General features: G+C 35.5%; 1 protein-coding gene across 3 annotated transcripts in view; it reads left to right on the plus strand.

The window, feature by feature from the left end:
- Positions 1–24,292, plus strand: part of LOC132149210 (3 beta-hydroxysteroid dehydrogenase type 7-like) — a 43,948-nt gene that overhangs the window by 3,823 nt on the left and 15,833 nt on the right. The window contains exons 1-6 of one of the 3 annotated variants that reach the window (XM_059558228.1): positions 11,096–11,145; positions 14,313–14,542; positions 16,792–16,947; positions 18,073–18,181; positions 23,029–23,128; positions 23,865–24,027. In XM_059558228.1, coding sequence (XP_059414211.1) covers positions 11,111–11,145; positions 14,313–14,542; positions 16,792–16,947; positions 18,073–18,181; positions 23,029–23,128; positions 23,865–24,027 — 793 coding nt within the window. In that variant the 5' untranslated portion in view covers positions 11,096–11,110. Of the gene's footprint in view, positions 1–11,095; positions 11,146–13,323; positions 13,442–14,312; positions 14,543–16,791; positions 16,948–18,072; positions 18,182–23,028; positions 23,129–23,864; positions 24,028–24,292 lie in introns of those variants that run through there. The other 2 variants (XM_059558230.1, XM_059558229.1) reach the window with 2 other exon arrangements.

Below are 24,292 nucleotides of genomic sequence, written 5' to 3' on the forward strand. Positions count from 1 at the left end.
CTAGGGAATTGCATGTCCAAAATTACCTTCTTTTTGTAATAACTTTCTACAGCAGTGAGACAGAGACATGAAACCAGTATCAATCAATAGAGGGGGACAGTGGACATTTTTCATAACCTTTCTTTTCACCCCTACTGGTAGAAAAGGGAATTGCATGTCCAAAATTAACCCCCTTTTTGCAATAACTTTCTACAGCAGGAAGATAGACACATTAAACCAGTGTCAATCAATAGAAGGAGAGAGTGGATATTTTTCACATCCTTTCATTTTACCCCAAGTGGCTGATTAGGGAATTGCATGTCCAAAATTAACCTTCTTTTTGTAATAACTTTCTGTAGCAGTGAGACAGAGACATGAAACCAGTTTCAATCAATAGAGGGAGAGAGTGGACATTTTTCACAACCTTTCTTTTACCCCTAGTGGCTGATTAGGAAACTGCATGTCCAAAATTAACCTCCTTTTTGTAATAACTTTCTAGAGCAGTGAGTCAGAGACATGAAACCAGTGTCAATCAATAGAGGGGGACAGTGGACATTTTTCACAACCTTTCTTTTTACCCCTACTGGTAGAAAAAGGAATTGCATGTCCAAATTTAACATTCTTTTTGTAATAACTTTCTACAGCAGGGAGACAGAGACATGAAACCACTGTCAATCAATAGAGGGAGAGAGTGGACATTTTTCACAACCTTTAATTTTACCCAAGTGGCTGATTAGGGAACTGCATGTCCAAAATTAACCTTCTTTTTGTAATAACTTTCTACAGCAGTGAGACAGAGACATGAAACCAGTGTCAATCAATAGAGGGGAAAAGTGGACATTTTTCACAACCTTTCTTTTTACCCCTACTGGTAGAACCCCTACTGGTAGAAAAGGGAATTGCATGTCCAAATGTATCCTTCTTTTTGTAATAACTTTCTACAGCAGGGAGACAGAGACATGAAACCAGTGTCAATCAATAGAGGGGGACAGTGGACATTTTTCACAACCTTTCTTTTTACCCCTACTGCTAGAAACGGGAATTGCATGTCCAAATTGAACCTTCTTTTTGTAATAACTTTCTACAGCAGGGAGACAGAGACATTAAACTACTGTCAATCAATAGAGGGAGAGAGTGGACATTTTTCACAACCTTTCATTTTACCCCAAGTGGCTGATTAGGGAACTGCATGTCCAATATTAACCTTCTTTCTGTAATAACTTTCTACAGCAGGGAGACAGAGACATGGAACCAGTGTCAATCAATAGAGGGGGACAGTGGACATATATATATATATATATATATATATATATATATATACATTACTCTTTTTTCTATTTTATTAAAAGGTTTTTAGAAGTAAATCAATAACTATTAACATTTTACAATATTTAAAGTCTAACACATATAAAAGCTAAAAGCTATTGAATAAAAACCAAAAAAGAGCTTAATTGGAGAAAAACAGGTGTTTGGCAGTAACATTAAAGTTACACACAGATTTTAAGATTTTGAAATCATCTGTCTCAAACTTATGGGACATATCTAATCAAAATGTAGCTATGTAAGAGAGAGGGACACATTAATATTTCCTGTTCATAAATGTAGGGGTGTAGTTAAAATCAATCTCGGCCAATACAGCAAAACATTTGCAAATTTACAAATAAAATATAAAAGATAAACACACACACACACACACACACACACACACACACACACACATATATATATATATATATATATATATATATATATATATTCGAACATCACTATTTAAAAAAAAAATCCAAAATTTGTTTTTAAAATAAAAAATTATTTAACATTTAAAAATTATTTTATAACATGAAATTTAGAGGTTACGGTTCGGGGCAGCCACCAGCCATTGGAAAGTACCCAAAAAATTATAATTATGATACAGTTTTAAGTTTACTGATATTTTACATTTTATGGGGGGTTTAAATAAATAACACAAGGATCTTGGTAAATATCTAATGTTTGAATACTTAAATGCATTTTTCAATTGTTTTTTGGTTGTGGGACATTACTTGACACCAATTCTGTGCTGCTCATATTCATATCAGACATTTTAGTTGACAGATGAAGGCTGTGATACTGTAGTTGTTCACTAGATGGATTCTAGAAGATACAATGACCAACAAATACATAAATTATGTTAGTATGTACTGTAAGTATAGTTTTATTACTGCACTACTAGATCATTAAAATAATTTAAATAATGTTTTTACATAATTACAAGTTTTGGTAGTATTTTAACAAATAGGTCTAATTTGTTGAATATGAACAATATATATTTTTGGAGCATTTATCAATCTTTTAATGTTTTAATGTTACTTGATTTATTTTTCTTCATGTTGATCCACGGTACATTAACTGATGTTAACAGATACACAACTGAAAGTTAATAATGTATTTTTAGTATGTAATTATAGAATTAATACTATAAAACATATTGTTCAAGTTAACATGTACAGTTAAATACTGTTAACATATTAAAGGAACATTCCACTTTTTTGGAAATGGGCTCATTCTCAAACTCCCAGTTTATACCATTTTTGAATCCATTCAGGCCGATCTCAGGTTTTGAGACCAGCAGCATGGCATTCAGAAATGACCAAAGAGTATGGATATTTTTCCTTTTTAAAACTTTCCTCTTTTGTAGTTATATTGTGTACTAAGACTGTCTGGTGGAAAATGTCAGGTTGTGATTTTCTAGGCCGATATGATTAAAAACTATACTCATTCCGGTGTAATAATCAAGGAACGGTGCAGCCATAACATGAGCGCAGCAGTCGCAGTGATATCACTGCAGTAAAACACAACTTATTAACTCTGGGGGAGTTGGAGAATGAGCATATTTCCAAAAAAAGGGGAGTGTTCCTTTAAACCTTATTGTAAACCATTATTAAAGGTTTATATTTTGTTGTCTGTGTGCATGGTGTTTAACCATTTCATTGCTGTAACCCTGTAACCTGCTGTAAACCAGACTGCCAAACGGTTAATATCAATGCATGCACACCTCTTTCCCAATGACACTAGAGGATGGTGGTTGCACTAGTGACTTGGGCTCGTCATTGCAGCTTGAAGCATTTTGTACTTTAATTTAGTAATGCATTTTCCACCAGGGAGATGTAAAAGCAGTGTCAGTTAATAGAGGCGGACAGTGATCAACTTACACAACCTCACATTTAATCCTTACTGTTGCACAAGGTAGTTGCATTTACAAATTGTTCCTTATTTACATCCTGACAATTACAAAATTTATGTAATGCAGAATGATCCTGTTAATACTGTAAACTAATTTGAAACGACAACAGCCAACAGTACAATAGCCTTTTTGACTGAACTGGTATTTATACACTGATCAAAAATTTATACTGATTTTAAAATTTACCGATTTTAACATTTATAAGGTGCTGATCAAAACAAAAACAACAACAAAAAAACATTCAAGAGTAAACAATATATTTTACACTTGTAAAGTACTTTTTACTTATAGAAAACACACAATCACTTTCTCATCTTCCATTTTTGTACCTCTTTTTAATTCATTCCGAGACAGACAGAGTGGTACCATTTTTTACAGTTGCTGCACTGAATCTAGTGGAAATAAAAATTGTCACAAGTAAACTTAATTTTTAATTATATTGAACATATGTTACGTTCGGGAACCCAGGGAAACACAGGAGATGAGAGATCCAAACGCACTGTGAGTTTAATGGGTAATCCAAATTCAGAATCCAAAAAGCAGGGGTCAAAACCAAAAATCCATCCAAACAAACAAACAGGAATAGGAACAGGAACAGGAACAGGAATAGAACTTGAAACTCGGAAGGCGAGGAAACTGGGTGATGGAAAGAAAGGACTCCATGAAAACAAACAGAAACAGACCGGTTAATATAGGCTGGGTAATGACTATCAAGTGAAGACACCTGAGTGCAATTAACAGGAGTGCAATTACTGTGATGAAGGGACAAGGCTTTGTGGGAATTGTAGTGCCTGCGGTGAGGTGCCTATGGGGAAGTGAGACCACTAGTGGAGACTCAGGGAAACAGAGACCAGACAGCGTGACAACATATTAAGTTAAAAATAAACTGTAATTCATTCTTTTATTACTCCATTATTAAGATATTAATTGTAATTTCAGCTTAAAATCATCAAATTGAAATATAGACAATTGAACAAAAAGTAAAAATAATAAAACCTTTTGATCTGTATTGACCTAATACAAAATACTACTTAATATTTGATGTAAAGTCATTTCTGTATTAACTGCATACTAATTATCAGCATAATAATTATCTATTTAGTTGAAATAATTTAACATTTCAGCTCTACAGATTGTATAATACCTCATCTTCATGGGGAAGTTGTGGCCTAGTCCCAACTGCTCCCCGGGCGCTGCAGCATAAATGGCTGCCCACTGCTCCGGTGTGTGTTCATGGTGTGTGTGTGTGCACTTTGGATGGGTTAAATGCAGAGCACAAATTCTGAGTATGGGTCACCATACTTGGCTGAATGTCATGTCACTTCACTAATTACTAATTTCTCAATGAAGGAGCCATGCTTCCAACTGGACACTCTTTTCCACACAGGGAGCAATGCTGTTTGGGGTTAAATACTGAAAATACAATATCACAAATCAAAGCTTTATTTTAACCATTTGGTCAGACAGACAGACAGACAGACCGATCAGTGTATCGACAAACAGATAGACAGACAGACATACACTAACCTGAAGGATTATTAGGAACACCATACTAATACTGTGTTTGACCCCATTTCGCCTTCAGAACTGCCTTAATTCTATGTTGCATTGATTCAATAAGGTGCTGAAAGCATTCTTTAGAAATGTTGGCCCATATTGATAGGATAGCATCTTAGAGATTTGTGGGATGCACATACAGGGCACGAAGCTCCCGTTCCACCACATCTCAAAGATGCTCTATTGGGTTGAGATCTGGTGACTTTGGGGCCATTTTAGTACAGTGAACTCATTGTCATGTTCAAGAAACCAATTTGAAATGATTTGAGCTTTGAGACATGGTGCATTATCCTGCTGGAAGTAACCAGCAGAGGATGGGTACATGGTGGTCATAAAGGGATGGACATGGTCAGAAACAATGCTCAGGTAGGTCGTGGCATTTAAACGATGCCCAATTGGCACTAAGGGGCCTAAAGTGTGCCAAGAAAACATCCCCCACACCATTACACCAACACCATCAGCCTGCACAGTGGTAACAAGGCATGATGGATCCATGTTCTCATTCTGTTTATGCCAAATTCTGACTCTACCATCTAAATAAATCTAAATACCATCATAAATATAAAATAGGTACATATAACAGTGTTCTTTATAAGTGGATAGCATGTTCTATCCACTAAATCAGAAAGATGTATTTTAATGTTGTCTCATAACATTTTTTTTCAGGTACCTTTATTTGTAATTGCATAGACATAAAACCATACATTGTTGACAAGGATTGTGCTATATGTAGTGAAGTGAAGTAAAGCAACATGATGGTGAAGTATAATAATAACAAATGCTTGGAATTTGTGGAGTTTATCCCATCCACATGCACCTGGCATATAATTTGTATATTTACACAAAACTCCTGTCATTGTGTCAACAGTGTATGGTTTATGTCTATCCTTTATGTTTTTGTAAGCATAAAGAACTCTTAACTCTACTTATCACAATTTGTTAGTTTGGACTTAGTCTGTCTTTCATACTTTGTCATTTGACCTATATTTTGTCTCACATTTTGATTACATAAGTTCACCTGTGGTGTTGCTAATTATTTCGTTTGTTCTGTCTTGTTACGTTCTTGTCCTTTTAGTTTGACTTTGTCGGGTAATGTTTTCGACCTCATGACTGCTATCTGTGGATACCCTTTTCCTATGTCATGTGGAATAAATACCTTCTGAATCTTCTCCTATGTGCGCCTTTTTCTACAACCTAGCTTCAGTGTGAAACTACAAAATATAAGGTTCTTTAAAAGTTTAAGATCTTAAGAACTACCATCACCATGTTTCAAGTGAAAACACTTTATTAGTAATATGTAGTAACCAAACCACAATAAAATAAAATAACTATTCACTCATGCAAATTAAATACATGTAATTAATTAAAATAATTAGTAACACTATATTTCAGGGTCTATTAACCAGTTGCTTATAAGTATGCATATTTATAGAATATTAGCTATTTATTAGTAGTAAGCACATATTAACAGCGGTGTAAAATACTTGAGTCATTTTACTTGATTACTGTACTTAAGGATTATTTTGGGGGATTTGTACTTTACTCAAATACAATTTATGTACTTTAACTTGTTTACATTTCTGTGAAAAAAAACAGTGCTTTTTACTCCTTACAATTTTATTTAATCTTGAAAAGTACATTGTATTTTTATTTTATCTTATGCACATTAAATATGGTAAACAGAAAGTCAAACGTGTGTGCCTGACGTGGGAACTAATAATCATTGTTTTCATGCATCAAACACACACATTTCTACTTTAATTATTACTTTTGTCAGGTAAATGTCTGGCTTCAAAAGTTCACCATCAAATCTGAGGGAGCATATTGAGGTAGCAAAGTTGCGTTTCCCCCACAAAAAAAAAATTATTCCTTATTTTGTTCTGTTTTGATAGAGCCATTAGCTATGATAAACTGAATGCACAAAATAGTGCAAATAAAATCTGTGATGAGAATTTAAATACTATTAATGTTTTTGTGGGATTTTTTTCTCATTAATCTAATTAGTCACAAATAACAATTTATTAATATTTGCTAGGAAAAACTACTGTATAAATGCCCAAAATAAAAATTGTAAAGATTAATTGTCCTTTTAGACAGTGACGCTGAATAGACAACACAAATAAAGTGGACTTTAAAAATTTTGTATGTATTAATTCTATGACTCTCCTCATTAATTGAACACATTCTTGTTTTCTGTTTGGAATATATTTCTAGCCTCTCTATCACATCTTGCTCTTCTGTCACAGTCTTGTGTCTTTCTGTCACTGTCTTCTGTGAGTGTTGTGTTTGTTTGGTGCCATGTGCTCTCTCCTGTCTTTTTTTGACCCCACCCATCTTGTTACCTCATTATTGTTTAGTTGCTCCACCTGTGTTTCTCAATTGCTCCCGAACTCATTACCTTCACTCTGCACAGCTGTTTCATCCACTCACACACTTACACACACACCTGGTGCCCATTGTCAATGAGTATATATTCTCCACTCTCACACCACTCTGTCAGGCTGTATTAATTGTGTAATGTAAATTGTGATTTGAAAGTGTTCCTGGATACTCGTGTTTTTGCATCTTGGCTGCGTCTGCTCTTGTCTCCGTGATTTGTTTCTGTTTTGTTTTGCCTTGTTGGCCTTTTAGTTCTCATTTATTAAAAAGTAATTTCTTCCCTGCACTTGGACCCAGACCCTTTTCATTCCACTGCTCCGTTTCTACCACGCCCTGCCATCTTCAAAGGGATAGTTCACCCATAAATGAAAATTCTATCACCATTTACTGACCTCTGTCATCCCAGATTTGTATGACTTTCTTTCTTCACATGAACACAAGCAAATCATTTTTATTTTTATTTTGAACATGCAATTCTCTAATCAGCCACTGAAAGGTTAAAATGAAAGGTTGTGAAAAATGTCCACTGTCCCCCTCTATAGATTGACACTGGTTTCATGTCTCTGTCTCCCTGCTTAAAAAAAGTTATTACAAAAAGAAGGTTAATTTTTGTACATGCAATTCCCTTTTCTACCAGTGGGGGTAAAAAGAAAGGTTATGAAAAATGTCCACTGTCCCCCTCTATTGATTGAAACTGGTTTCATGTCTCTGTCTCACTGATGTAGAAAGTTATTACAAAAAGAAGGTTAATTTTAAACACGCAATTCCCTTTTCTACCAGTAGGGGTAAAAAGAAAGGTTGTGAAAAATGTCCACTGTCCCCTTCTATTGATTGACACTGGTTTCATGTCTCTGTCTCCCTGCTGTAGAAAGTTATTACAAAAATAATGTTAATTTTGGACATCCAATTCCCTTTTCTACCAGTAGGGGTAAAAAGAAAGGTTGTGAAAAATGTCCACTCTCTCGTTCTATTGATTGACAGTGGTTTCATGTCTCTGTCTCCCTGCTGTAGAAAGTTATTACAAAAAGAAAGTTAATTTTGGACATGCAGTTCCCTTTTCTACCAGCAGGGGTAAAAAGAAAGGTTGTGAAAAATGTCCACTGTCCCCCACTATTGATTGACACTGGTTTCATGTATCTGTCTCTTTGCTGTAGAAAGTTATTACAAAACGAAGGTTAATTTTGGACATGCAATTCCCTTATCAGCCACTTGGGGTAAAATCAAAGGATGTGAAAAATATCAACTCTCTCCTTCTATTGATTGACACTGGTTTCATGTGTCTGTCTTCCTGCTGTAGAAAGTTATTACAAAAAGAAGTTTAATTTTGGACATGCAATTCCTTTTCCTAGCAGTAGGGGTAAAAAGAAAGATGTGAAAAATGTCCACTCTCTCCCTCTATTGATTGAAACTGGTTTCATGTCTCTGTCTCACTGCTGCAGAAAGTTATTACAAAAAGGTTAATTTTGGACATGCAATTCCCTAATCAGCCACTTGGGGTAAAATGAAAGGATGTGAAAAATATCCACTCTCTCCTTCTATTGATTGACACTGGTTTAATGTGTCTATCTTCCTGCTGTAGAAAGTTATTGCAAAAAGGGGGTTAATTTTGGACATGCAATTCCCTTTCCTAGCAGTAGGGATAAAAAGAAAGGTTGTGAAAAATGTCCACTGTCCCCCTCTATAGATTGACACTGGTTTCATGTCTCTGTCTCCCTGCTGTAGAAAGTTATTACAAAAAGGAGGATAATTTTGGACATGCAATTCCCTTATCAGCCACTTGGGGTAAAATGAAAGGTTGTGAAAAATGTCAACTCTCCCCCTCTACTGATTGACACTTGTTTCATGTCTCTGTCTCCCTGCTGTACGAAAGTTATTACAAAAAGGATATTTTTAACATGCAATTCCCTAATCAGCTACTATGGGTAAAATGAAAGGTTGTGAAAAATGTCCACTCTTTCCCTCTATTGATTGAAACTGGTTTCATGTCTCTGTCTCCCTGCTGTAGAAAGTTATTACAAATAGAAGGTTAATTTAGGACATGCAATTCCCATTTCTACCAGTAGGGGTAAAAATAAAGGTTGTGAAAAACGTTCACTGTCCCACTCTATTGATTGACACTGGTTTCAGGTCTCTGTCTCACTGCTGTAGAAAGTTATTACAAAAAGGATATTTTTAACATGCAATTCCCTAATCAGCTACTAGGGGTAAAATGAAAGGTTGTGAAAAATGTCCACTCTTTCCCTCTATTGATTGACACTGGTTTCATGTCTCTGTGTCCCTGCTGTAGAAAGTTATTACAAAAAGAAGGTTAATTTAGGACATGCAATTCCCTTTTCTACCAGTAGGGGTAAAAATAAAGGTTGTGAAAAACGTCCACTGTCCCCTTTATTGATTGCCACGGGTCTCATGTCTCTATCTTCCTGCTGAAGAAAGTTACTACAAAAAGAAGGTTTTTCTACCAGTAGGGGTAAAAAGAAAGGTTTTGAAAAATGTCCACTGTCCCCCTCTATTGATTGACACTGTTTTATTGTCTCTGTCTCCCTGCTGTAGAAAGTTATTACAAAAAGGAGGTTAATTTTGGACATGCAATTCCCTTTTCTACCAGTAGGGGTAAAAATAAAGGTTGTGAAAAATGTCCACTGCCCCCCACTATTGATTGACACTGGTTTCATGTATCTGTCTCTTTGCTGTAGAGAGTTATTACAAAATGAAGGTTAATTTTGGACATGCAATTCCCTAATCAGCCACTTGGGGTAAAATAAAAGGATGTGAAAAATATCCACTCTCTCTCTCTATAGATTGACAGTGGTTTCATGTCTCTGTGTCCCTGCTGTAGAAAGTTATTACAAAGAGAAGGTTAATTTTGGACATACAATTCCCTTTTATACCAGTAGGGGTAAAAAGAAAGGTTGTGAAAAATGTCCACTGTCCCCCTCTATAGATTGACACTGGTTTCATGTCTCTGTCTCCCTGCTTAAGAATGTTATTACAAAAAGAAGGTTAATTTTGGACATGCAATTCACTAATCAGCCACTTGGGGTAAAATGAAAGGATGTGAAAAATGTCCACTCTCTCCCTCTATTGAGTGATACTGGTTTCATCTCTATATCTTCCTGCCGAAGAAAGTTACTACAAAAATAATGTTATTTTTGGACATGCAATTCCCTATTCAGCCACTTTGGGTAAAGAAAGAAAATTGTGAAAAATGTCCACTCTCTCCCTCTATTGATTGTCACTGGTTTCATGTTTCTGTGTCCCTGCTGTAGAAAGTTATTACAAAGAGAAGGTTAATTTTGGACATGCAATTCCCTAATCAGCCACTTGGGGTAAAATGAAAGTATGTGAAAAATATGCACTCTCTCCCTCTATTGATTGACACTGGTTTCATGTCTCTATCTTCCTGCTGTAGAAAGTTATTACAAAAAGAAGGTTAATTTTGGACATGCAATTCCCTTTTCTACCAGTAGTGGTAAAAAGGAAGGTTGTTAAAAATGTCCACTGTCCCCCACTATTGATTGACACTGGTTTCATGTCTAAATGCCCTTTAACTAAAAAGCTATTACAAAAACACATACTGAGCTATAGCAAAAAACGAAGAAAGTTTGCACTTTCCCCACGGTCCCTAACTGAAGGCTCTGCTGAGAGCGTTCTCTCCCGGCTTTCTGCACATTGCGACGGCTTGCACGGGGCCGTGCTTATTATATCGAGGGAAAATATAGTAAAAGAAGGGTGTGAAACATGATCAACTTTGCCCTTTTGGCGGTCACACTGCTCAGATTTTTTTAGGGCAATTCGTTTTGGAGTTATTGGCGTTTACCGCTGAATGTGTCACGAATATCGAAAACAAAACCAACTTGACCCCGTTAGTCTGTGACTGATGCGACAACCTATTTTTCTGTGAGCAACGGACGCGAGGGGACTGGTTTAGCTTTCACGGAAACTGAAACACTATACCGCTGGCTGAGCTGAAACATGGCACTCATTCTGGAGAGGAAATCTGAGAGCGGGTAATGATGCGGCGTTGAGTGTTGTTTTGGCGTTGAACAACAGGACACGTCGACACAAATAGTGTATTCATTCATTAATTCAAATCATTCGTCTCTTCGTGTGTGTGACGTCATTTCAGGTCAGTGTCGTACTTAAGCGTCGCAGATTAAAGGGGCGGGCTCGCGCATACCCTCTAATAATAATGTTGTATATTGTAATATAACTTGTCGTGCAAATTAAATATTTTTCTCTGGGTATGATCATTTGATGTAAATAACGTCGATCTGTCAGTACGAGATGCGCACAAGCTCGAGCAAGTTTTCATGACTTTTCTAGCAAAATGGTTCAAGCGCAAATTTTGACGTTCGTTTAAAAGAAGTCAACGAAGGTATGCTATTTCCTTGATTTAAGTGCAAAGGCATTCCCCTGAAAAAACTGAACTGTGTGTGACTGAGGGACGATACTGAGAGCTGACATTATCCTGTATATCTGTGACTTTGTGAAATAAAAATAAACTTATTGGAATGGAATCCATGTAGAAGAATGCCCCTATAATCCATGTTTTGAAAATCAGTCTTTGAACGAATCTAGTGAGCCAATGATTCAACTATCCATTCATAAAGATTTTTTTTGCCGTTTTGAACATCGCTTGAGTTGAATGATTCAGTGAATCTTTATTAAATCAGGGAATTGCTGCCATCTACTGCTGGTTTAATTGTCATATTTATAAATCATAGTTCATTTCAATATAAATAATAAAGTTAACATTTTATTAAATATAAATTACAAACTGAATTAAATTGAATTTTTTTTTTTTTTTTTTTTTTTTTTTTTTACAATTCAACCTCTACAAATACAGTTGTAGTCAAAAGTTTACTTACAGTTAGTTTGCAGTATCTGCAAAATGTTATTTATTTGACCAAAATAAGATAGATCATACAAAATTCATGTTATTTAGTTCTGACTATTATAATATATTTCACTTAAAATACATTTTATAAATAGTGAAACTCTCTCTCTCCATATGTATGTATGTATGTTTATATATATATATATATATATATATATACTTTAATGTAGATATATATAATATATATATAATATACATTAAAGAATACTTAAGTGGTTACTTTAATTTGCAAAGCTGTTGCTTAGTAAATTAAAACCCTAAAAAAAAAATCCAGTAATGCCTTAAATTGACCTTTTACACATTTCTGTGTTTCTCAGCAGCGGAAGTCGTCATAGTTGGGTTAACTTGAAGAGCAGTGAATTGGAGAGTACCACAAATATATATATTTTTTGCATTCCAATTTGCTTATATAGCAAAAGAAAAACTCCACGGTAGTGTTTTCATGACTTACAATAAAAGGAAAAAAACTGAGAGATAGTGATAACGGCTGTCAGAAGAGAGAACGATGTCAAATTTACCGTCCCTCCCTAGACGCTGCATTAGAAACACCCTAGCAATAGTGTTAACTGTTTTTTGTAATTTGATGCAAAGGTAATTGTGACGAATGGGGCGGGGCCGAGGGACGTGGGAACAGAGCGAGGCCGGTGGAGAGATTGGAGATGAACGACACCTGTTCGACCGAGGACGAAAGAGGACCAGGCCTGGGTCTTAGTTTGTGTTTTGATTTTTATTTGTGCGCGTCAGTCGTCCGTGAGGGGCTGATGCGCTGTTTTGTCTTTATTTTGATTATTAAAGTTTAATTTGCTTGTCCGCCGGATCCGGCCTCCTCCTTGCCAAAGATTATGAAGATTGAATGCATTACAGTAATATAATACAAAAAATAGTGTTATAAATGTAGATACATAAAAAAAAAAATACAAATATGAAAAACTTTTGTGGTAAAGGGTCAATTAAGTGGTATACACTTAATTATGATGAGGTATGCCTTTGTTTGATAAATACGAGAAGCTCAAACAAGACATAATATTAGCAGAGGTTAATTCATCTAGCTTGTACATTATACACAGAATGACATGATTAGTTTTATTATTTTTAAATTTTCAAATCATGCTTTGCTTAACATATCCAAACTTCTCGGCTCCTATTGAAATCTTCTCAACCTTCTTGTCTTTCCAAGGGTTTTTTTTTATGTTAATTTTATTTTATTTATTTTTTACTTTGATTTTGTCTCTTTTATAGAAAAAAATATCTCTAATAGCCCATTAGGTTCTTAAGATTCTTTTGTTTGTAATTTTTTCAGCTCAAGTCAAGTTTGCAAATCCTATTGCTTAAATGCCCTTTAATCTACAGTTTCCTCTCACGCCGTTTTAAAGATTATGCAAGAAGCAGCAGTTTTAAAAGTGCTGGTAGGGTTATTTCTTTATCTAGTGAAACTTATTTAATTTCATTATGCGTGACTTCTCACTCCTCAAGTTGTCACATGTTCTGTTTTAACAGCTTAAATTGCATTTGATATGGGTTAAATGGTCCTGTCCTTGACTGGAGATTGTTTCTGTGATTTAAAGTTATGATCATTATCACATAGTCACACACACTTCGTGATTTAGCAAATTACAGTGCAGAATGTTTTGTCCTATCTGTGTCAAAACAGTTTATAGATGTGTCTAACATTTCTGTCATACTGAAACAAAACTGACTCACTTTTGATTTTTCCAGACATGTAACAACACCATTACAGTATCAGAACAAATCACTCTAATTTTGAGTTTTAAGTTTTGAGTCATATTATGGGCTTGTAATATGTTATCTGAGATTTGTTTAGAGCTTTTTCTGCATAGTAGACTAAATGTGATGGTGGATGAGTGATCATGCACAAAAAACACACACAAATAATTAGCACCAGTGGGATGGATAAGCTCCAGGTTTTCGTCAGTATTTATTTTTTATACAAATAAAATAAATATTCTCTCATAACAGAAAGATTTTCCCTGTGCTCTTTCGGGATGCATCGTTATATCCCTAACAGCTGAGTAATAATAATTTAGGGGTGCAATGTTTTTCAGGGGGTTTGTGTTAGCTAATGACGTCCCTGCTAGAAGGAGTGTTCATATAAGTTAACTTACCCGCAGTCAGACTGTCATACATGAGTCTATGTCTCCACAGTACAGTGTCTTGTAATTGAGGAGATGTGGTGATTCTCAGCTTGTGCGGTTTAACTAACGTTATACAGATTGTTTTTAAGGCTGGACTTGTCTGTCTTTTCTGTTTCGTTCGCAGAGAGGACCAGCAGACACTGACGGATAAACACTTCAGTCAATACCAGGAGACGATTCAACGAAATAATACTATGTCTGATGAGAAGTCGAAGTTAACTTACGTGATAACCGGAGGATGCGGTTTTCTCGGGCAGCACCTGTTGAGGGTTTTGCTGGAGAAGGAAGAAAATATCAAGGAGATAAGGCTTTTCGATAAAAACATTTCCCAGAGTCTACAAAGTCACAGTACTGGTAAGAAACACTTGAAACAAACTGTTCATTATATGATTAAGAGTTTGTTAGTTCACACAGTCATTTAAAATGGACTTAGCAATTCTAACGCTCACCCGCTGACTTAACGTTACCCGTTCATTGCGTACGTGCCTGTTTTTTGAAGAACGCCCTGCGTCATCATAACTAGATGTTCCTTCATTACGTTTCTCACTTGTTCTAATTTATTTAGGTAAAGTTCAACAGTACATATAAATCACAGAGGACGTTATTATGTAATGTTTTTTTTATTATATAATTAACATTTCAATTACATATCAAATTATTTATTGTGTTTGTGATAACATTCTGTGATGTAAAAGAAATTTAAAACATTTTTGGAATAAAATCACCCACTCGTTTATCCTGCTGCATCATTTTATATCTAAAATGTATTGTTGAATATGTTGACCAAGTACAAAGAATACTGCCTGGAAGGTACATATACCTTGATCGTTCTGTTTTCTCCATCATGCATCATATTTCATGTCAAGATGCTCTTTCATTTCTCAGACTGACAGTTCTGTAACCAAGTGCTTGCGTTGTAAATGACGCCACGAAACTGAGATGACTGAGAAAAACTGTAGAGACACTGAGTAATCTCTCATTTTAACATCATATAGATGGAAATTGTTTGCATATTCTTTCTTTAGGTTATCATACTCTTAAAAATTTAATATTTTAAAGTTCCCAACATTAAAGAAACGCCCTATATTTTAAACAGTTCCTGAAAATACGCCTTTATTCGTGATGTTTCAAAGTATAGGATGTAGTAGTTCCTGTAAGTGGCCAAGGGAAACATCTGCTGATGTATCTATGACTTCAATAACGGGAAAGATCATTTTATGACAAAGGAAATGGAAAGGCTCATTCATGTCATTACATAGCCTTGACTTTATTGACGTATGTTTGGGCTTGGTTCAGTTGGTAAGGTCAGGCAACACCAGTCCTTTCCATCCAGTCTCTTCTTCGTTTCCACTCACCAGGATGCTCTTTACAATGGGATTTTGGGATCTTATTCACTGTATTCACCAGCCCTCACTGATTATGCTATTGTGGATGAATCAATCTCTCATTTTCAGCAGTCATGTAGCTCTAGCTGAAGCACAATTTCCTGCACAATATAATTATGCGACGTCAGCCACAGGAATAGATGCATGAGGGAGGTTAGACTTTATAGCTGGATCTAATTTGTGTGTCAAATGTTTTTTATTAGCCAGAGCTTTGTTGGCTATTTTTATCTAATGGATCTCATACAACGAGTATCCATAGTCCTGGCCAAATGTATTCTAGTCCTCACATACTTTCTAGTTATCCAGTGGGCTAATGGGGGAATTATGCTTGAAATTGACTACAGCTTGAAATGTGGTCAAAGTCCAAATGTCATCAGAAAGAGGTTAGAAACTTATCAGAAGCGAACATTGACCTACTTGCACATTGCTCTAGTAAGAGGTTTGTTTTTTGTATATGACTGATTTTGTGTGACTTCCTGGAAAGCTTGTGTTCATAGGCAGACCTTCATATGTTATTTTATGGCTCAGTTAATTAACCATCACACAGATGAGAGGGATCCTGGAGACGTATTTGAACATCTGCGGTGCACAGCAGCTGATACCCCGTCACAGTAATTGTTGTTTGTCTTGTGTAGTGGTTCAAAAACATTCCATCATTCTGTGGAGTTGTTAAATGCATATTTAAGGAAACTTAAGAGATCCGAAATACAAGATGGCAAATCTTTGCAGAGCAGTTATGTATGACCGTGTTCATTGTTTGAAAAATAAAATAATTGAATAAGTGAGAATGAGAACAATGCATTTTTTGTTTACAAGGACCAGGGTGTTGCTTCCACCAAGTAGTTAGTTTATTGTTTTAGATAGTTGTGTCATTGTAATCAAAATATCACTTGATCCTAGAATTTATATCTGGAAGCTGCCCAAGGTAAATCATAGAGATAACGGGATGCTGTCCAAAGTGACCTTGGTTACACTCACACTCGCTCATTCACTGGAATACATGAAGCACACATACACACATTGTTGTGCTACAGAGGAAACAGATTGAAATCTTTTTTTATTATTTGCACTGGTAGTCACATCAGTTCTTAGCTGCCTATCTTTTTTGATGACAGCTACCTTATTTGACATAAAAAAACGCTTATAAAGATATTCCTTCATAACAAAAATTTAACAACTCATATACTTTTAACAAGGCTCTTTCTCTTTTATTCGCAGAGCATGTGAAAGTGGTGGGCATACAGGGTGATATAACAGATTATAGGAGCGTACATCATGCCTTTCAGGGAGCAGACCTGGTTTTCCATGCAGCTAGTTTGGTTGATGTTTGGTATAAGGTCCCTGAGAATGCTATCTATGCTGTCAATGTACAAGGTAAGTGAACAAAAGGAGATAGATAACAATGACTTTGAAGAAGTGAAATATTTTTATTTATTATTTTTGACAGAATTATTTGACGAAAAGAAAGGTCAAAGATTTGCATAAAAAGATTTTAGAAAATTTTAGAGCATCCTTGCTTGAAAAAAAAGGATGAATTTCTTTTAAAAACAGTAGGGTTTTTTTTTTTTGACTGTTAGAGTAAATGTCAGTGGGTTGTTTTGGTTACTGCCCTGTTTTTCTTTGGTGATATTTTCATTAACCTTCCAGAAATGCATCATTTACTCAAACAAGGCGGGAATTCATGTATTTTTGTTAGTGCATGGAATGAAGTGAGCATAATAAGATCAAAATATGCGCTTTTTAACTAATGTACAAGAAAACCTCCTGCTAGTCTGTACAGATCATGTGGCTTTATGAGAAATAGAGCATTTGCAGTTTACCTCATTAAGGTAATCAAAAAGGTCATCTCTAGATTTGAAAAATGTCTGACATTATGAATGCATTCAGCATCACCACCAGCATGAGTGAAAACGTCTGGACTATCACAGATATGATTATTTATTTATGTGTTCAGATCAGTCTTATTTCTTTATTGGTTTTACACTTATCAGCATGATTTCAGTTTTTTGTGGTAGTAGACTTTACTGGTTAAGGATTCCTAACCCACAGGATACAGTTGAAAACAAGAGCAGGAGATTATGTATTTTTCATACTGGAATGTTCCTTTAGTGTGGATTCTGCCCTATCACATCATTCTTTCCATTGCTCTCCCATTTACATTCCACATTACTTCTCTAGAAATCTCCTCTTTGAATACCACTGAATGGGTCTGGATAATAATTTGGTTACCTTTGTTTTTTAACTTCAGAAAGCTTTTGAATAGCTGATGGGTTTCTCATTCAATCTATCTGGTTCTTCCTGCTGTATCACAACATTACTTGGAATTTAGGCGTTACTGTTAGTTACAAACTAACAGTTACAAACTAAATGATTTTCATTAATATCAGTTAAAGCAACACAAACTGCTTCATTTTAGGTCTTTCATTTGTTTTGGTAGAGTTCCTGTTTTCCTCACCTTTTAGTTGTTTGTCTTTTTTCTTTTTGGATGTTCTCCTTCAGGGACAGAGAATGTAATAAATGCATGTGTGGAAATCGGTATTCAGTATCTGATCTATACAAGCTCCATGGAGGTGGTTGGTCCAAATGTAAAAGGAGATACATTTATCAGGTAAGTGTCTTCATTTAAAGCTTTTTAATATATGAAAGAAGTATTTATTAAGTGATATGTTTTTGTAGCGGCTAGAAAAGTCCCTGTATCAAATGAAGGCCCGCCTTCTGGACGAGATGTGCTGTGATTGGTTTGCTGGGCCAGTGTGTGTTGTGATTGGCAGCACTCAGCACCTGGTCGGGAAATGTCCTGCCTCTTACCAAAGCTGTCTGCTGTGAGCTTCAGTTTAAATATTGTGTCAAGATCAAATCAATTTGAGCGTGATTTAAACCTGGATGATTGTAACCACTCAAAGCTCATCTGTCTCGGGAACACTAGCGCATCTCAACCAGGTCTCCTCCCATTGGTCGATCTTTGTGATATCACAAATCCCGGAAAATATGCGTTGTAGTCCTAACGCATCATCGTAGTTTTCGAAAAGTGATTTCTGTTAAATGAAATATCTCCTTTTGAAGTGGAGTTTGAGCTTTGTAGCTTTGCAGATATTTTTTATGCTCAAACAGCAACAATATAGACTGACTAAAGTTGAAAAAGTGTTAAATAAAGACAATTAAAGAATAGTTATTTATTAGTAGGATTATAGACATCAGATATGCATGAGTAGACATATTCTAGTAATAACCAATAAGTTACATTTTTATGAATAAGGACATATATTAGTACTCCGTACGATATGAATACATATTAATATAAATTGATGTGTTTCAAAGAACTTTACAGTTCTCACTTAGGATGCACTTTGTACACACTCCCTAACTCACAAAATTCACAGTGAAATCTTAAATTCACCTAACTCACCTAATACCCAGTGCACTGATATAATAATACTTTAATTCATTACCTTTTATATAGCCCTTTTCTTCTTTCCTGAGCACTCAATGTAGTCTACTTTGTGAGGGGGTATCTCATCGTCCACCGCCCCCGCCTTTATAACCAGGTTATAAAGTTTCATAGTGAATATTTCCCAAAAAGATGGTATAAAGTAAATTTTCACTGTCTTATGAATTATAACAGTAAAACCTTAAAACAATTTCAATAGAATATAAACAAAGTGGGCCCAGTCATACACACAAACACACTCACTCAACCCCCTGATGCACGCCCGAGGCAACTCATCAACTTTGCTGTAAATATACTATATACTGTATAAGCTTCCCTGATAAGGGGATTACACCTTAAATTAAATATATTCTCTAAAAATAAATGATTAAGTGTTTAAAGTATGTAGTTGTCATGGAGAGAATGTGTGATAGAACTGAAAGGAAGGGTTTGCACATGTGGAATGCATTCTGACATGACAGCAGAATTCCACTACGTACAAAACGTTCCATCGTGAAGTATCTTTCAAGCTGAAAGATACCAGGCCACATTCTAGGAATGTTATTCCTCCATCTCAACTATCAAAAAGTGTCTATATATAGAGAGGGTTTCTGTTTCTACCTGTTAGTAACATGATTGACAAGTAACAATTGTGTGTCTCAAAGCACATCTTGTGAACATATGTCATCTGATGTTCCAATCTCTGAATTATCAGTTGGCAGCTTTGTAAATAGTCAGCCCAGATGGAACCTGGTGATTTTTTTACCTCCCATATTTTTTTGTGCTGATTTTAAAGGGATCTCATGAATTTTGCATGTTATGATGTTAAGATATGGTTTTAAAAGTACTATGCTGTTATTAGCACAATACATTTAGCCAAAATATGTAATAAACAAACATGCAAGGGGCAGAGAGGGTGTATGACTTTGTGAATGTTCTGTTGTGGTTTGGCCTAGTAATCAACCAAAGAAAAATGTGTCCCTCAGTCATATCAGTGTAGTTTCACATCTGATTTTGCGGTCTTGCCTAACTTTAATCAAAAAAGCACACAGAGCAAAGGTTGAAACATTTCCATTACTGCCACGTGCTAGCAACATTAACGTTTTCCTTAGAGAGTGACTAACACGCATAAAGTTTTTGAGATTTTTTTCCCCTCAAATGGAATTATTTTCCTATCTTTTTGGAAACATAATAACAAACACGCACACATGCACATTGAAAAGTAATTATTTAAAAATAATCAAGATTATATTTCAGCCCTCCTCTCTATCCCCCTTTCTATCTCCTTTTCTCCATAGTCCCTGTTGAGTGCAGTGGAGCTTTGATATTTAATATCGTTGCTAAACATCAGTTGTTTGCCATGGGCAGTGTTGGGGAGTAACTAGTTACATGTAACGGCGTTACGTAATTTAATTACAAAATAAATGTAACAGTAATCAGTTACAGTTACTAAGAAAAAATGAGTAATTAAATTACAGTTACTTATGAAAATTGTAACGATTACAAAGAGGATTACATTTGAATATTTACACACATCCACATACAGCTTATACTTTCCCAAATTGCACTAAGACATATGGCCCATAATCTCCGAGACGCGGAAAACACATTCGTAGAATCGAGTAATAAAAAATGGAATTCAGCCTATAACGCGGACGCAGTATGCCACATTTTGGACGAATAAATCAAAAGCAGGTCAGTACACTTGAATCAAAACCCGATATGGACTGATGTCTGTGAATATTAAGCCGCAAAAAGACTGAATATGAATCCTGCACATTCTGCGTGTCTGTGGAAATCAGGCGCTGACTGGACATCGGGAGAACCGGGACTATTCCCGGTGGCCTGGCAGACGATTTGGCCTTCTACTTTAATATTGTTATTGTGTAATTGCAGGGCGAATATACTAAAGCGATTATTTCCGAATCCGCCATTCGATAATTAAATTTCTAATAAATCATGAATCGGTTAGTCGTGACTGGCAATGGTTGGGCTCGCGCGCTCTCGCGCCTCCGCCGAACGATTTGGATCAGACTCCGAGTAATCAATGCGAGAGAGAGAGACCGGAGTGAACTGTGTAAGCGCACAGCTGGAGCAGAGAAGCGACTCTTCTGTTCAGGGTTTCAGGTGCAGGTCAGTTTCATCTGTAAATATGCTAATGTAGTTTTGTCTTTGTTTACTTAGTCAAGCAGCAGCAGCACATTGCTCGCAATCACTCAAAATACTGTATAAACGACGTCATTATTATCTTTTGTAATGTTACAGTAGTAAGTTAGCAGACAAATCATCATATTTTATCATAGGTTTAGGGGGAGCTAGTGGATACAAATACACAACCCTTAGGAAAATTAATATAGCCTATGGTATGGCACTAACCATGGTTTAATTATGGAATTTGTAGTAAAAATAAATACAAGTGGTAATTAATTTGCCAAAAAAACAAAATTGCACTTACAAAACATGGTAAAAGTCAAATAAAAATCTTCAGTATTAAAGTCATATGAGAGAGATGGATGGATAATGGAAGTGAAGGTGCAGTTCAGGAAAGAACTCTTGATTACGTTGCAAGTCCCCAACCTAAGGATTCAAATCTTTTTCATGTCAGGTCCAAAAAAAAAAATAGGGTTGTCCATGTTTCAGAATGGGTTGTGGGTGTATGAGTGTGAGATTTCCCAGCCTATTTTTTTCCCAGTCCGCCCCTCATGGAAATTAATCTCTAGAACAGTCACTTCATTTTTACTTATTTTGAGAAACTATCATCATATCATATACAAAGAGACAGCAGTGTTTCAAAAAGACACCAATGTTTCAGGAGTTTAGTACACAAAATAGGACACATGCTTATTAGATAACCGTATTTGAGTTGATGTATATGCTTTTATTTTTTTATTAACTATTTTTCCCCAAACCATTGTTAGATGCAGTTAGATGCCTGTAGTTATGCAAAGATTTGGTTTCAAAAACAGTATCTATAAACTATTTCTTTTGATTTTAAATCTGCTTTGAACTGCAGATCAATCTCTAAGTAAAAGGCAGTACTAAAGTTTGATTGTGTGGTGGATGTGTTCAAATTTGATCATCTTAATTCAGGTGATGAAGGATGGTGAAAGTCTGACAGCATTGAGCACTACTGTTAAGGTTAAACCTGCATGGTGTAAAATGGTTGAAGATGATTAACAGTTGCAAATTAACATTCATTAGAAATTTATAAAAGTAATCAAAATGTACTCAAAAGTAATTAGTTACATTACTTTATTAAAGTAATTAAAAAAGTTACACTACTATTACATTTTAAATAGGGTAACTTGTAATCTGTAACCTATTACATTTCCAAAGTAACCTTCCCAACACTGGCCATGGGTAATATCTTTCTACGGTCATGAAAATAAAAAGTGTTTTTGCTGTAAAGTATCTGCTGTCATAGCCAACTATTTAAAAGAAAAAAAATTGCATGCTGATGAAAGCCTCTAAAAAATGTGTTGCAATATCTGTTCTTCTTTTACATTGCTTAATGCTACAGTAAAATGAAACAAAATATTTCTATAAATAATTGTCATTAATTATAAACTCCAACCCAACTCAAACCCCAAATTATACCTTAAAATAACTACTACTAATACAAACATACTCAAATCCAATATTTTACTAAACATTTTAGTTTTACACTCACTCTGCAAGGAGAGACAGGGATAGGGGTCAACTTTGTTTAAATCTGTTATGTTTCCGCCATCGTCAGTATGTAATGTAATTTGTGCATGCATTTCACATTTCTTCTGTGCAAGCTGTAAGAATGCCTCCATGTCTACTCATTTAGAGATAGAGGATATACAAAGAGAGTGATCATTGTGGGTATGAGTTTGGATATAAATTTCACAGCACTGGTTGGGTCAAGCACTTGATTTCATATAAGGATATGGTTTAGTCTTCCACGTAATACTTCCTGTGTATTAGTAGCTCTGCTACCTATTACTAAACTACCTTTCATTTGCCCAAATTTTAACTGTTGGTGTTGTTCTTCCTTGACACAGAGGAAATGAGGATACTCAATATAATATATTCCATGAGATGCCCTACCCTAAGACCAAAGCTGCAGCTGAGAAAATGGTGCTGGAAGCCAATGGCACAGAGGTACAACACAGTCTTGTGGACTGCAACAATAACACATTGATTAAGAAAGGACCCTGACTTTTCCATTTTACGATGTTTAGTCACATAGAATTGTACAACAGAGTTTGATTAATGAATGGACGAAGCTTTCCTTTTTTTTAGCCTTTAATAAAACTGTTTTCTATCTTTATTCACATGTAGGACGTCAGATGACTAAATTGCTCTTTTTTTTTAAATCTTTTTTTTTTAATACATTCAGGAAATGCACACTACACTTTTGCATTTTTGCCAATCTAGCAAGCTACTTCACATTGTCTGCAAATAAATGTATTTTTAAATGACAAATTATTTTATTCTTTTTAACATTTTCATACATAAGCTACATTTTAAGTTTGATAAAACTGACATTTCGATGAAATTGTAACTCATGTTTCTCATTTACAATGGCCTATTTGCTCTTTTCCAACTTTGCACAATACTTCACCAACCCAAACCCATGGGAAATGAACATCACATAGCATTCAAGTTGGAAGCCTTAAATTATGGCTGGATGGATTTAGTTACTCCTTTGCTCTTGGTGTTTCAGCATGCCATGCATTCCTTGACGTTTCCAAACACTATAATTATTCAGAATGCTGTTGATGTATCTCTGCATCTGAGTGACATGTAATGTAATAAAAAGACAAACTCTTTGCTTTTCTACTGTTATCAATTATTGATTTCTTTCTCTCTTTTTTGTCCCACTCTACATGATTAGGTAAAGGGAGGGAACACTCTCTACACATGCTCTCTACGGCCAACAGGTATCTATGGGGAACAGCATCAGCTCATGAAGGACTTCTATCTGAATGGGGTTCGTACAGGTGGTTGGATGATCAAGGGAGTTCCACGGAACACAGAGCATGGACGGGTCTATGCAGGTAACCAGCAAAAACCAGTAACCATGGCAACAGTGGAACAGAAAAATGTTTTTTTTAATTGAATTTGACACCATCTAGTGTTTCTGGCAGCCAATCACAAACAGACGGCGAATCAGCCGGCGTATATAAAGTAAATGAGTCAATCATACTTTTGAATTACAGTTTATAGAACTGAAGCAAGTAAAGCTGTCATCGTATGCCTTTAGGGTGTTTAATACACAAGTAGGAAAAGGGGTCTTGAGAAGGGGTTCTCACATGTCTGTCT

This window comes from Carassius carassius, chromosome 9 (assembly GCF_963082965.1).
Source record: "Carassius carassius chromosome 9, fCarCar2.1, whole genome shotgun sequence".
Classification (NCBI taxonomy): Eukaryota; Metazoa; Chordata; class Actinopteri; order Cypriniformes; family Cyprinidae; genus Carassius; species Carassius carassius.